A 13,384-nucleotide genomic window follows, 5' to 3' on the forward strand; every position below is an offset into this window, starting at 1 on the left:
ACATCCATTCCAAAAGGGTGAGCAATATTCAAGCTGAGAGCGCACATTGCTCTTATAAATTATAGCTAACTGCTCACTAGTGAAAAAGTTATGGACTCTGTACAATAATCCAAGTTTCTTTGAGGCTGTTTTAGCAAGTGATCTAGCAAGAGAGGTCCAGCTGAGGGTAATGTTATGTGAGACGCCGAGAATTTCAATACTTTTGAAGTTGGGAATATTAGTAGCATTGAATGTAATATACGAATCTGGAATATCTGTCTATTAGTAAATTGTATGTATTTAGTTTTACTACTGTAGCATTTAATGAGACAAGGTTGTTTTGTCCCCCTTCATTGATTGTAGATAGGTTTCGATTTAAGGGAATGGCTGTACTGAGTTGAAAGGTATAGATATTAGACTTTGTCAATGGGTGTCTGAGTGTGAATGAACTATGTAGTGTTGAGTCATCTGCATTTGAGTGGATGGGATTGTGGGTGACAGATAAGAGATCATTAATATGAACCAAGAACAGGTTTGGCGCCAAAACTGATCCCTGCTGCACGCTGGCGTTAATTGAGTGGAAATTGGAATGTACATCATCTACTTTTACCCTTATTTTCCTGTCACTGAGATATGAAGAAATCAAAGGAACAAAAGACGTTAGTCCATAGCCAGGGAGTCTGGATAGCAGGGAACGGTGTCATACTCTGTAGAAAGCTTTAGAAATATCAAGGACTACGGCATGAGTTTCTCCATGTAGGTCAGTTGATTGATGGATAATGTGAGTTAGGAGATTGAGTATGTCAATGGTGGATCTTTCTTGGCGAAAACCATGTTGTCTATCACTAATTAAGTTGTTGGATTCAAGATGTTTAAGAATGTGCTTATTAATTAACGTTTCAAATATCTTACCAAGAGAAGATGTGACAGCTATTGGTCTGTAATCAGAGGGGTCAGAGGAACTTCCTTTCCTCGGAACTGGGTGGATATTCAACTTTAAAATCTGAAAATTAAAATATACCATAGTTTATCAGATGGAAACACCATCAAAGCAGTGAGAGAGAGTGGCCATGTGCAGTTTGCCACAAGAATGTGGGAAGTAACTTCATCTTGTGCAGTATTTGTGGTAAGTGGGTGCATAATGCTGATTCCATGTGTGGATTGAGTCTGGGAGAGCATATAGAGATAGTCAGGTGTGAAAGGATTGATCCTGCTGGTGAGTTTCTTGAGTGTGTTGAAGTTTTGTTATTTAGGGGACATGTTATTTACTGGAGGTGGGGCTGGAGCTAGCTTTGTGGTTAGAGTACGGAGTGGTTGGAAGAAGTTCAAGGAGCCGTTGCCTCTCTTGACATCGAGAGGGCTCTCCCTCTGTGCTAATTGATCTTTGCATGTGGTATGTGTTTGGAGTGTAATGCTGTATGGTAGTGAGACCTGGACAGTAAAGGATGAAGATATTCCTAGGCTCAAATGTACAGTAATGACATTGATTAGATGGATGTGTATTGCGTCCTTGAATGTGAGGCCTGAGGGGGCTAGGTTTATGACTGAAAAGTTGAGAGGAAGGATGGGACTGGAGCATTTTGGTGCTGTCATGGAGGGCAGATTGACATGATTTGGGCATGTGGAGAGGATGGAGGATGACAACCGGATGCGGAAAATGAGAAGTGTGAACGTCGGGGGTAGACATGCAAGAGGCTGACCGAAAAAGACCTGGGATGAAGTCATGCAGTGTGACCTCAGGGATAAGGGACAATAGGGAGGCTGCCAGAGATCGAGGCGCGTGGAAAGCCACCATTTGGTGACAAAGGCAGATGCATGTAAGCATGCTGAAGCCCTTATCAATGATACAATATAAAAATATTTCACACAAATGGAATCAACTTCCAAATTTCAATGGTGCATCCACAAAAAAGAGGGGCTATACACCTTAATGAAATTTCACCATGGTCTGGAAGTATGCTCTTATTTTTTGTATATTCTATTAAAGCCCCCAGATTAAATCAGTGGTTAAATTCCATGCCAAGAACAATGACTTTAAAATTAGGATATTCTACTCTTAGTCAGTCCTTGCATACTTCACAAGACTGATTTCAATACTTAAAAGTTGATGAAGCCTTGGAAGCTTTAAACAGTGATGTAACTAGCAGTAGAGGGAGACAGACTGAAAAGGGCAGATCTGGTGGATTCATTGGTTTCATTTTTCAAGGCTCCAACATGCTTGCATGCATTGGCTCGGTCACCTAATGGCGGCTCTCCTTACTGCTCGATCTCTGACAGCTTCCCTATTTAGTCCTATATCCCTGAAGTTACACCCGATGACCTCATCCCAGGTCTTTTTCAGTCTACCCCTTGCTTCCCTACCCCCAACATTGACACTTTTCACTTTCTGCATCCAATTAACATTCCCCATCCTCTCCATATGCCTAAACAGTCTCAATCTACCCCTTCTCATCACAACACCGATACACAACGGTTCCATCCCACCTCTCAAGTCTTCCGTCGTTAATCTAGCTCCCCAAAGCCTTGTGCTCAGGGACGCACTGCACATCCACCTAATCACTGTCATTTCTGTACATTCGAATCTGCGAATATCCTCTTCCTTTACTGCTGAAGTCTAACTACCATACAGCATTACACTACTAACACATGCCCATACAAAGATCCCTTAGCACTGAGGGACAGCCCTCTCAATGTCAGGAGAGGCAACAGCTCCCTGAACTTCTTCCAACCATTCCCCATTCTAGCCACAGAGCTAGCTCCATTACATGGCTATATTCATTACAAGGGCATATTATAATACAGTATTTGCATATATCAATTGTTCACACAAGCTCACCCCAAATCAGACTTAGTTCCATACCATGACAATCTTTTTTGGTAACCTGTCGGATAAAATGTACAGTCATAAGAAAAACTATCATTACCCTTCAGAGCTTTGCACTGTGACACAACGACGAAGTGCTGTGGAATGACAGCACAGGAAAGTTTGTACCACAAACCCGTCAATGGCGGTTATGTGAGACACAGATATTAGAATTTGTCTAGAGGTAATAAAAGCTAATTTGATCGCTTGGCCTCCATGCATAAAGACAATACGTTATATTATCCGGCACCGAATTCATTAAATAAAAGTATAACAGAATGGTGTAAAGTCGGCAACACACATGCAGACGGGGAATGAGTACCTACATCCACGTCAGACGTATGATAGTACTTCAGCCGATACAAGCCAAGTTAGTAAATTTCAACGTAATATTGATATATATTGCTTTCTGCATATAATAAATGTTGAGTAGAAGGAAAATACTAATATGTGCTTAGTCTCATTGCTTTAATATTTTGTATACCCATCCCCTGCTTCCAAAACAGCCTCTAGACGTCTGAAGCATCCATCTGAAGTATTTAACCACCCATCTAAAGCAAACAGATGAACTCGTGCAACCCTGCGAGACTATCATAAAAAAAGAAAAAGTCGCTGCCTATTGATTTAATACTCTTAACCTGCGGCGTCCCGTCAACGTGAATCAATGTCCACATGTTTTGTCACTGCCAATCCCATCAAAGTACTTTAACGTGCCTCAATTGCAAAGTCCATAATTTGCACAATTTTCAAAATTCGCGAGAGATTTTCGATTCGCCCACCCAGGCAAGCCTCCCCTAACTGCCACCAGGTGGGCAGCCTCCCAGACCTCGCGTGACCCGCGCGTGCCCTTGTCTCGGTCACTCACCTGTTAGCAGTGACTCAGGTCAGACATGGCACGTAAAGGTCTCTCTGAGAACGAAATACAATCCGCCCTGGATACCTTCACTGGAGATAGTGATTCTCCACTGGATGACGATGTGGAGGATAGGGATTATGTGCAGCCTGAGGAGGAAACAAGCAGCAGCGATGAGGAGGTCTCTTCGCCAAGGAAAACTCAGTATGTTACGTACTGTAAGGCGAGGGAAGGCCAGCCTGGACCCCATACACATGCACGGACCTCTCTCCAGCCCTTACACAGAGATTCTGATGAGGACGAGGACGAGGACGGCGAAGGACGTGATGTAACCTCGTGGTTGGGGAAGGAGAAAATTTCACCGCGAGGATCAGAAGGTGCGATGAGAAGGCAACTCAGGTATGGTTCTTCTTTATTGTCTGGGGAAGGCGAAAATGGTGTGGCGGGGGTGAGGGGTGAAAGGGAAAGTGGTGTCGCGGGAGTGAGGGGTGAAATGGAAAGTGGTGTAGTGGGAGTGAGCGGTGAAAGGGAAAGTGGTGTGAGGGAGGCAGCACGAGCACGTGGCGTACGTGGGCATGGGGGAGGTGAGGTGGAGCCGCTCCCTAGCACGTATTTCGTCCCACAATATTCCCTCACTTCCTCCCCACAGCCCCATGATGTGGGGAAAGGAAGGAAAGGGAAAGAAAAGGGGAAAGGAAAAGGGAGAGGGAAGAGAAGTGCGAGTGAGAAAGGGCGCCACTTTCCACCACCTCAACCTCCCACACCACCCTCCCCTCCCCACCCTGACGAGGCTGGAGACGGTAGTGTGCCGTGGAACTGGGAAGATGGGAGTAATTTCACTCCCATTATTCACCCTTTCACTGAGGAGTGGCGGTCTGGTTGCACTGCTCCAGGTATGCATGCATGCTCCACTAGGGTGGATTTCTTCCACCTGTTCTTTGGGGAGGAGTTTGTGGGTCGCAAAGTGGAGCAGAGGAACCTATTTGCAAGAGGCCAGCGCTGTGAAAGTGAACGTCTAGGTACAACCAGCAGGCACTCCCAGCATTATGACTATCCCGTAACCCTTGCTGAGATGTTCCTCTTTTTTGTCCTGGTTCTCTTGATGGGTGTTGTAAGAAAAAATCAAATTCCTGCACACTGGACCACGGACCCAATGACCAACACACCTTTCTTTGGAAAGGTAATGGGTCGTAATCGATTCCAGCAGATTCTCAGCCGCCTCCACTTTTATGATGCAGATGACTCTACTAATGCTAATAACACAGATAAAATGAGGAGAATTAGGATTTTCTTTGATCACCTATGGGAAATGTTCCGCTTGTCATTTTATCCTTACAGAGACCTCGTCATAGACGAGAGTCTTGTGTTGTGGAGAGGCAATATTTCCTTTCGCCAGTACATACCAAGCAAGAGACACCGTTTCGGATTCAAGATCTTTGTTATGTGTGACTGTAAGACTGGTTACATGCAAGACATAGTCTTGTACACGGGTGCACAGAACAGACATAACAGAAGATCGTAGTATTGGACTCTCAGGGGCCGTGGTGAAGACAATGATAGAGGAGTACCTTCATCGTGGTCATGTGTTGTACCTGGACAACTGGTACACTAGCCCTCTTCTCACTCGGTTCCTCCACCAACACGACACCGGAGTCTGTGGTACAGTAAAGAGAAACCGTCGCCATATGGTCAAGGTAGGGAGGAATCTCGACAAGAACGAGGTGGTTTTCTTCCAGGCAAATAACATCCTTGCCACCCTGTGGAACCACAACAGGGAAGTTTGCCTCCTGTAGACTGTAAACAGCCCCCAATGCACCGCACAGACTCCGCTGATCACCACAGCGAAAGGAGGCGCCACGTCTGGAAACCTGAGTCGGTACTGGACTACAATCTCAACATGAGGCAAGTGGATCAGTCAGACTCCATGATTTCCAGTGCGGACTGCTAGGACCACGCTGAAGTGGTACAAAAAGCTCTTCTTCCACTTGCTCGACATCACGGTCCTCAATGCATACTACCTCCATGCCATGACAACGGGAATCTTCGAGACCTTTGACGGGTTTGTGAGGGAGCTGTCTCGTGTAATTATCGCCAGGTACGCACAGAATAGGCCCCCACACCGCACCCGAACCCCCATGGCTGCTCAGACTCCCTTAAGCCTTGCAGGACGCCACTATCCAAGCACTATCCCTTCCCTACCAAACCGTCATAAACCCCAGGGCCGCTGCCTTGTATGCAAGCACTCGACAGTAAGACCATCCACTCAGAGAAAAGACACAAGGTACGAGTGTGTAGAGCTCAATGTTGCGTTGTGCCTTCAGCCCTGTTTCAAAGAATATCACAGCTACCTACACTACTGATACTGTGTGTGATAGCGATAATATGATGTTCAGTATAATGGTAAGGCCAGTAAGTATGTGATAAGAAATATATAAAGTTGAAACGTGTGTAATGTTAGTGGTAAAATATCATATAAGTTGAGAAATAGTGTAAGTTGAAACAAGTGATATCACAAGTATACCCACTGTGTAATTCTGCGATAATATGACGCTCAGTAGAACAGTTGGGTCTGTAAATATGTGATAGCAATGATATGAAGTGCAAACGGGTGTAATATTAGTGGGAAAGTAATTTATAAGTTGAAAAACAGTGTAAGTTGAAACAAATGATATCGCAATTACACTCACTGTGTAAATATGGGATAATATGATGCTCAGTAGAATAGTAAGGTCTCACAATATGTGATAGCAATTATATAAAGTGGAAACATGTGTAATGTTAGTAGAGAAGTATTATGTAAGTTGAAAAATAGGTCGTAAGTTGAAACAATAGTAATAGTGACTTCACCCGCTATGTAATTATGCGCTATTATTATGCTAAATATTATCGTAAGGCCTGTAACTATCTGAAAAGAGTTCTCTAAAGTGGAAAACAGTATAATTTTATTGGAAAAGTATTATGTAGGTTGAAAAAAGACAATGTGAATTGAAACGACAGTCACTGCGAGTTCACTCACTACCTAAATATACGCTAACATGACGCTAAATATTATCGAAAGGCCTGTAAATATGTAAAAACAGTTTTCCAAAGTGGAAAAGGGTATAATGTTATTGCAGATGTATTATGTAAGTTGAAAAAATGAAATGTACGATGAATCAACAATGATAGCAATTGATTGGTGAACAGTTTGGGTGATTTTGCTAGGTTTGCCCAATGGAACAATGCTTATTTCACCTCTATTTTTGTATAAAATCCAATTTACTCTTGTACCACATGTTTTTTACTTTGTAACAAATACATATCTACCTACTTTTATTGGTTTCCCAGACTTATAATACCATAGAAAACGTGAGAGCCACTGACCACCTCCACAGAACACAGTACCAGGTGTAACGAAGGTATACCTGTTTAGGCCACTTATGGACCCCGGTGAACACTTTCTTTATGATGGGCCATTGTTTCTCAACAAAAGTGGAGTTTTGAGCCGAAAAAATTTTGGTCCAAAAATGGTCGGGATTAGGGGGTGTCAGTGGTGGAAAAGTGGTCGGGACAGGGCTGGTTAAAAATAATTTATTTGTTGTATTCTACAGACAATATGTGTTGGTAAGTAGGAAAATAATAAACGTGCCGAGTTTCGTTTTTAATCCCCGGCGGGGCACTCAGGGTAACACAAACACATCCTTTATATTTCCTCGCCATATGGCTCGTTCTTGCTTATTATTTCAACTCTTGTAATGGGATTGTGATATGGCAAGAATAGATGGGGAGGGGCGAACAGCAAGAACCCGCCCACATAGCCCACCTAACGTTCGTTTCGTATCGAGCATCCCTAGGGGTAACGTATAGTTTTCTTTATGGCTGTACAAATATTAAGCTGAAACTACACCAATGTTGGCAAGACTCTGCTTACATTATTGTGTAGTATATTTGTAGATAATTATGGAGTTCTTACTTTCATAGTTTCAGGAATAGAGTGCCTGTAAAAGCTTAACTGGACTCTAAACTGTTGAACTGATGCCTCCAGGTCCTCTGAGCCCAAAGGCTGTGGATAAGCGGCTGTCGTTTCTCAGCTGCGGGAGACTCCATCAATGGCTGTGGAGGACCTGCTGTGGTTCACATAAGGTGGAGTATGTCTCTGAGGCGGACCATGTGACCACCATGACCATGATGCCCCAAACCAAGAGTCATCACAGTGACAGCCAACCTTAGCCTATGCTGCCTTACCACCACCACACACAAATCAATCCAGTGCTCTCCAACATGAACAGTAAAGAAACAACCATCTTCCCAGTTCTGTCAGAAGAAAATGTACTACTGGTTAAATACAGTGTAAAACCCTATCTCTACCAGTGCATGTTTCAGATGTTTTGATTTTTCCGCAATGAGTTCATCACACATGGAGAAGATACCACATAAATGAACAGCCTCTTGTAATGATTTGTTTTAAAGGCAGGAACATTATGCCGTTTATATGTAACAGTGAACCCCCAAATATTATAATGATGATGCTTGGTATATAATTTCCTTTAGAATAATTACAGAGTGCACTACCATTACTTTTATATTTATAAGTTCAGTATAGCATGTAATGTATGTTGTGCTGGTTATGATTATTTTTCCTATAGCCTGCTTTAGAAAAATCATTAAATAATTTTACATAATGGCATCTTAATAGCAGGAAGAGAAAATGTGCAATCATACAGATGTTCACTAAATGATAGTCCGTCAGGATTCATCCGAAGGAAGGTACAACAAGCGACCCGAAAGTTGGAGTAATGAGTAAACACTGAACTGATACTAAGTATAATTACAGCATTTGCCATGTGAATTAACTTAGTATACTATAAATAAACAATGGTATAGTGGCACAGTATTTGAACATTTTAATAATAACCTAGGACGTGTACAGGGAAGGTTCAAATGCGATACAATCTTTTCCTCTTTGCCTAGTTAGTTCCAAAGTTTGTGGGGCAGGGTCTTGAAAAAAAAAAAAAAAAAAAAAAAAGCTGGTCTATGAGAGAGAGAGAGAGAGAGAGAGAGGTAGTTCTATTGTTACAGGCCCTAATGAATGTTTTATTGTTGGGAATAGCTGGGCAATACGTGTCAGTGTGCACGTTAGAGCTTGTAGAACCATAGACCTTATAACACCATCAGCTTGTAGCACCATAGACATCATAGCACCATCAGCTTGTAGCACCATAGACCTCATAGCACCAAACAGCTTGTAGCATCACAGACATAGCACCAACAGCTTGTAGCACCATAGAGCTCATAGCACTATAGAGCTTGTAGCATCACATAAGTTAAATCTATGAGAGATGAATGTGCACAAGTTGGGGAATGACTGTACTGCTTCACTCTCTTTGTTTATGTCCATACCATCCCAGTACTGTATATTTCTTTTTAGCCATTCACGTTATGTCACACCTCCCTGCCGTCACCCTCTCCTCCATTCTAAAATCCTCATGAATTTCTCCATTATTTACACCATCCATCCTACTGATGCCTGCATCTGTTCTGAAAATTGTACCGTAGAAATTTTTTTGTCACCCAGTGCCATGTTTCACTCCTGTGTAAGTGTTAGCAGTAAAACACTTGTAGCATTTTCTTTTGAATACATTATATGAATCTGAGATGTCACTTTCTAATGAAAAACATATATACAATAACACTTGTCATCATCATTTGGAATTACCGATACCTTGATATGGATACATTCAATAGCTTCCATCCTCATGCAGCATTCACATTTAAAGATTTCTTAATATTGGTACTTTTTACTCTCTCATAAAATGAATGACAGGTGGCCTTGGAAAAATGTGATAAAAGATTTATACATGGACTTCTGCTACAGTATGTAACTTACTTATACCGGTATGTCAATTATGTTTGCAGTGATGGAGGTGTGCTTGGAAAAAACAAAACATGGAAAAAACACTGTTAAAACATGGTAAAAACATATTAAAACATGGTAAAAAAAACACTATTAAGCCTGAAAGAATATCTCTGCAGGTACACACAACATATGACTCGTTATACAGTGGTCTCCAAAGTTCACATATCAGCTTGAGCATATTATACATACAGTAGATCCTCTCTACAGTACACTGGATCAACTGGGGACAAACCCAATCTGATAAAGCTGATAATTCAGTAAGTCTGATGGTCCCCCCTGAAGTGGGATTTCAGGCACACAATGGAAAGTAATAACATAGTTCCAGTACTAAAAGGAAAACTCTACCCATTCTACGTTTACGCAGCCCATACTGTCACACCCTTGTCATAGCACTTCATGATCTAGCCTAATTGCTTGGGTTAGAAGAAAAACCACTTCCAGCATTGGTAACAGCATTCTGGATCACTCCGGACAGGGGAAACAATCTGGCAAGCCTGCATCATGCGCCTCATGTAATGTTCAGCACGCGTTAACGGCAAAAAAAAAAAAAAAAAAAAAAAAGTTTCTGGTGGGCGCAGAGTTGTCCGGCAGGTCCACATGGTTTTTCCCATTTACCAGATGGTATCCGGTGTGTAGGATGAAATGTCCAGGGACCTCAAAAGGGGTGCTTTGTTAAATCCAATAAACAGTCTAGTGGGGTACAGTAAAAGCTATGGTCTACTACATATAACTACAGACTGAAAGAATGAGTGTTTTTAACTAGGGTATTAAACAGGAAAAAAATCCTACCATATAATTAAATAGCATTTCTTAGAGCTCCTGACACAATGCCACATCACATTCAAGACACCAATGCTCCTTGACTTCGGTGAAAGGTAACATGCCTGGGTGTATTCTTTTGAAACAATTTACCAAACTAATCACCCTAAGACTTCTTTACTCCTGAATGAACCAGTATGTGATGGGTGAGGGTACCTTTGTGACTAAATAGTTTACCACATATATCACACTTGAACTTCACACTTCTGAATGAGTCTGTGAGTGCTGGGTGAGGTTGGCTTTGGCAACGAAACGAAAGCTTACCACAGACATTACACTTGAACTTCTCCCGCTTGAATGAATAAGTAGGTGCTTAGTGAGGTTACTTTTCAAATTAAATTGTTTACCACAATAATGACACTTGAACTCCTTCAACTCCTGAATCGTATATCCAAATGCCTTGTCAGATGAGATTTCTGGCTAAACAGCTTTACCACACACATTACACTTCTGAACTCCATCTACCTACGCATTGGAACTACCGCATGTCGGGTAAGTTGGCTCTTACACAGGGAACAGTTTGCCACACTCCAGACATTTTGAACAATGCTCGAACTTCACCTGAAAGGGTGAGTGTGTCTTGGATAGTTTCATTCACCCCAAGCCCTCTATCTTCACATCTGGTTCTACAATTATCTCTTCACTAAACTCCCTCTCACACTTCACATGTGGTTCCACAATTATTTCCTCACTTCTCTGACTTCATATGTAGTGCTTCCTTAATCACCTCCGACTTACATCCATCCTTCCAAGAGTTCTCTTAATACCTGCCGAACTCTCCACTCTACTTCACCTAACTGCCCATCTTACAATTTTACATGTAAGATGATAAATATAACATCAATGTCATCTCAGAAAATACCTATTAACCCTAAACACAAGATATCAACACAGATCACTAATACTGGATCAGTAACTGTCAAAATAAAAATCATGATTACTAAACCATTAATAACATATGGATAAAAATGTCCACTACATTCTTCAGTCTTCCCCATGTCTGATTTCTATACACATTTGCAAGCATTATAGTATACCATAATCTATCAACATAAAATAAATATTTTATCCAGATTGCACTCTTGCAGTACATTAATGGTTCAAAGTTCTTATATGAAATGCATAAGGTGCTTCCTAATTGCATGTGCTCAAAAAATTATATCAGGTATTCTTCCAGGCAACACCACAAAAGTGTGAACTCACTCACGACCACACTTAGAATTTATAACTCAAACAGCTGCTCTGAAGATCACACCTGCTGATGCATCTATTTCAGTGATGTGACTTCCAGCTGTGGACCCTGGAACATCAGCAGCCATCAGACCAGCATATTGTATCAACGAACCTGATAGCACTGTACATCACTTTTATGCACACACAGCCAGGAGGCACAGCATGAAGATATGAATCATGCCACAACCCTTACCTTATAGCTGGGCTCAGTACGGTCCACGCCAGCTCCTCGGCTGCATTGCCTGATGAATGACTTGTACTGTACATCAGGCATCCATGATCCAACTGCTCTCTCAACACTCCCTTGAAGCATAACACGCCATTCTAATGTACAAACAGTAAGAGAGAAGAAATATCTGGATTACTTTACCTGAGAAACAGGTGACCAAAAGTTGCAAAAATCTGTGTAAATAGCAACACCACACTCTGCCTTCCAGTTGTCCAAGTGTAGAGTTTGTGGATAACGGAACAGAAATAGTGTCCAAAGATGTTTTAATGGGAATTCTTGGGGATATTTTTGTCTTGTTCTTTTTCAAGCAATACCGTATAGTTGGTGGTTCCAGAAACTAACCCATTTCTTTGCACATTATTGCCAGTGACCCCTTCTGTATAGGGGTTCCAAAAATCAATCTTCTGTCTTTCCATGTACAGAAAGGCATAAATATCTTTCCAAAGTTTGACTAATACATAGTAGAAAAATCAAACCATTTGAAATATAACATACATGAGATGGGATTTTCTAATAGTAATTGTATGCCAGTTGAAGAAACAAGAATATGTCATGTCTCCATGGTTCTTCAATCTGTATCTGGATGGAGTTATAAAATAGATACAAAGTAGGGTTGTGGATGTTAAGTGAGGACGAAGGGGAAGTGAAACGCTTTGTGACTGAGTGTAAGAGAGTGCATAAGAAACAAAATCTAAATGTGAATGTAGGGAAGAGTAAAATTATTGTCTTCTAAGAAAAATGAAATCACTGACTGTACAGTGAGGTTGGATGGTGAGGAAATGGAAAATGTGACTGCATTTAAGTACTTGGGTAGTGTGATGCGTAGTGTGATGAAAGGGTACAACAGGGAAGAAAGGTTGCTGGTTCTTTGGAAGCAATGGTAAGAAATAAGGAAGTGAGCATGGAAGTATAAAAAAAGTCTTTGCATGTTAGTATTCTGATACTAACTCTAACTTTGAAAGCGAAGCTTGGACCTTTGTTGGAAGGGCACAAGTCAAGAGTGAGAGCATTGGAAATGAGTTATTTGTGAGGAGCATGTGGAGTTACATGGAGTGACAGGACTGACAAATGAGGAAGTGAAGGAGCGTTGTGGTGTGGATATGATGTGGATAGAATGATGTGGTTTGGTCACGTGGAGAGGATGTGAGAGTGCGAGACTAACGAGAGGGTGTATGTGAGTGAGGTGTATGGGGAGAGGGAGGGAGAGACCCAAGATGAGATGGAGGGACAGAGTGGAGAGGGTATGAGAGAGGGAGGTGAGAGCTGGGGAGGTTAATGAAATGGAAGGGGACAGAGCGACATGGAAGCGATCTGTCTGTGGCCACCCCTTCTGGGATTGAGGCACCTGGCTAGATTGATAGATAGAAATTCTCTTGAGACAGAATCAAGATAGCTGTTCTTTGACTGTGCACTGACTCTTCTTTCTTGACAAGTGCTCCTTGTGCATAATATCCTGTAGCTATAAGTTAGGGTATACCAGGAATGAGACGTATGCAGAAAAAGTATGACTAT

At 41.8% G+C, this 13,384-nt stretch overlaps 1 protein-coding gene across 1 annotated transcript in view; it reads left to right on the top strand.

Moving 5' to 3' along the window:
- Positions 1-7,904, top strand: part of LOC145399237 (sodium-coupled monocarboxylate transporter 1-like) — a 68,366-nt gene extending 60,462 nt beyond the window's left edge. The window contains exon 13 of the mRNA XM_080271926.1: positions 7,720-7,904. Coding sequence (XP_080128052.1) covers positions 7,720-7,904 — 185 coding nt within the window. The remainder of the gene's footprint in view (positions 1-7,719) is intronic.
- The last annotated feature ends 5,480 nt before the right edge of the window (positions 7,905-13,384 follow it).

The sequence above is a fragment of the Coenobita brevimanus genome, chromosome 48, assembly GCF_032717465.1.
Source record: "Coenobita brevimanus isolate Jiangsu-jjx chromosome 48, ASM3271746v2, whole genome shotgun sequence".
Classification (NCBI taxonomy): Eukaryota; Metazoa; Arthropoda; class Malacostraca; order Decapoda; family Coenobitidae; genus Coenobita; species Coenobita brevimanus.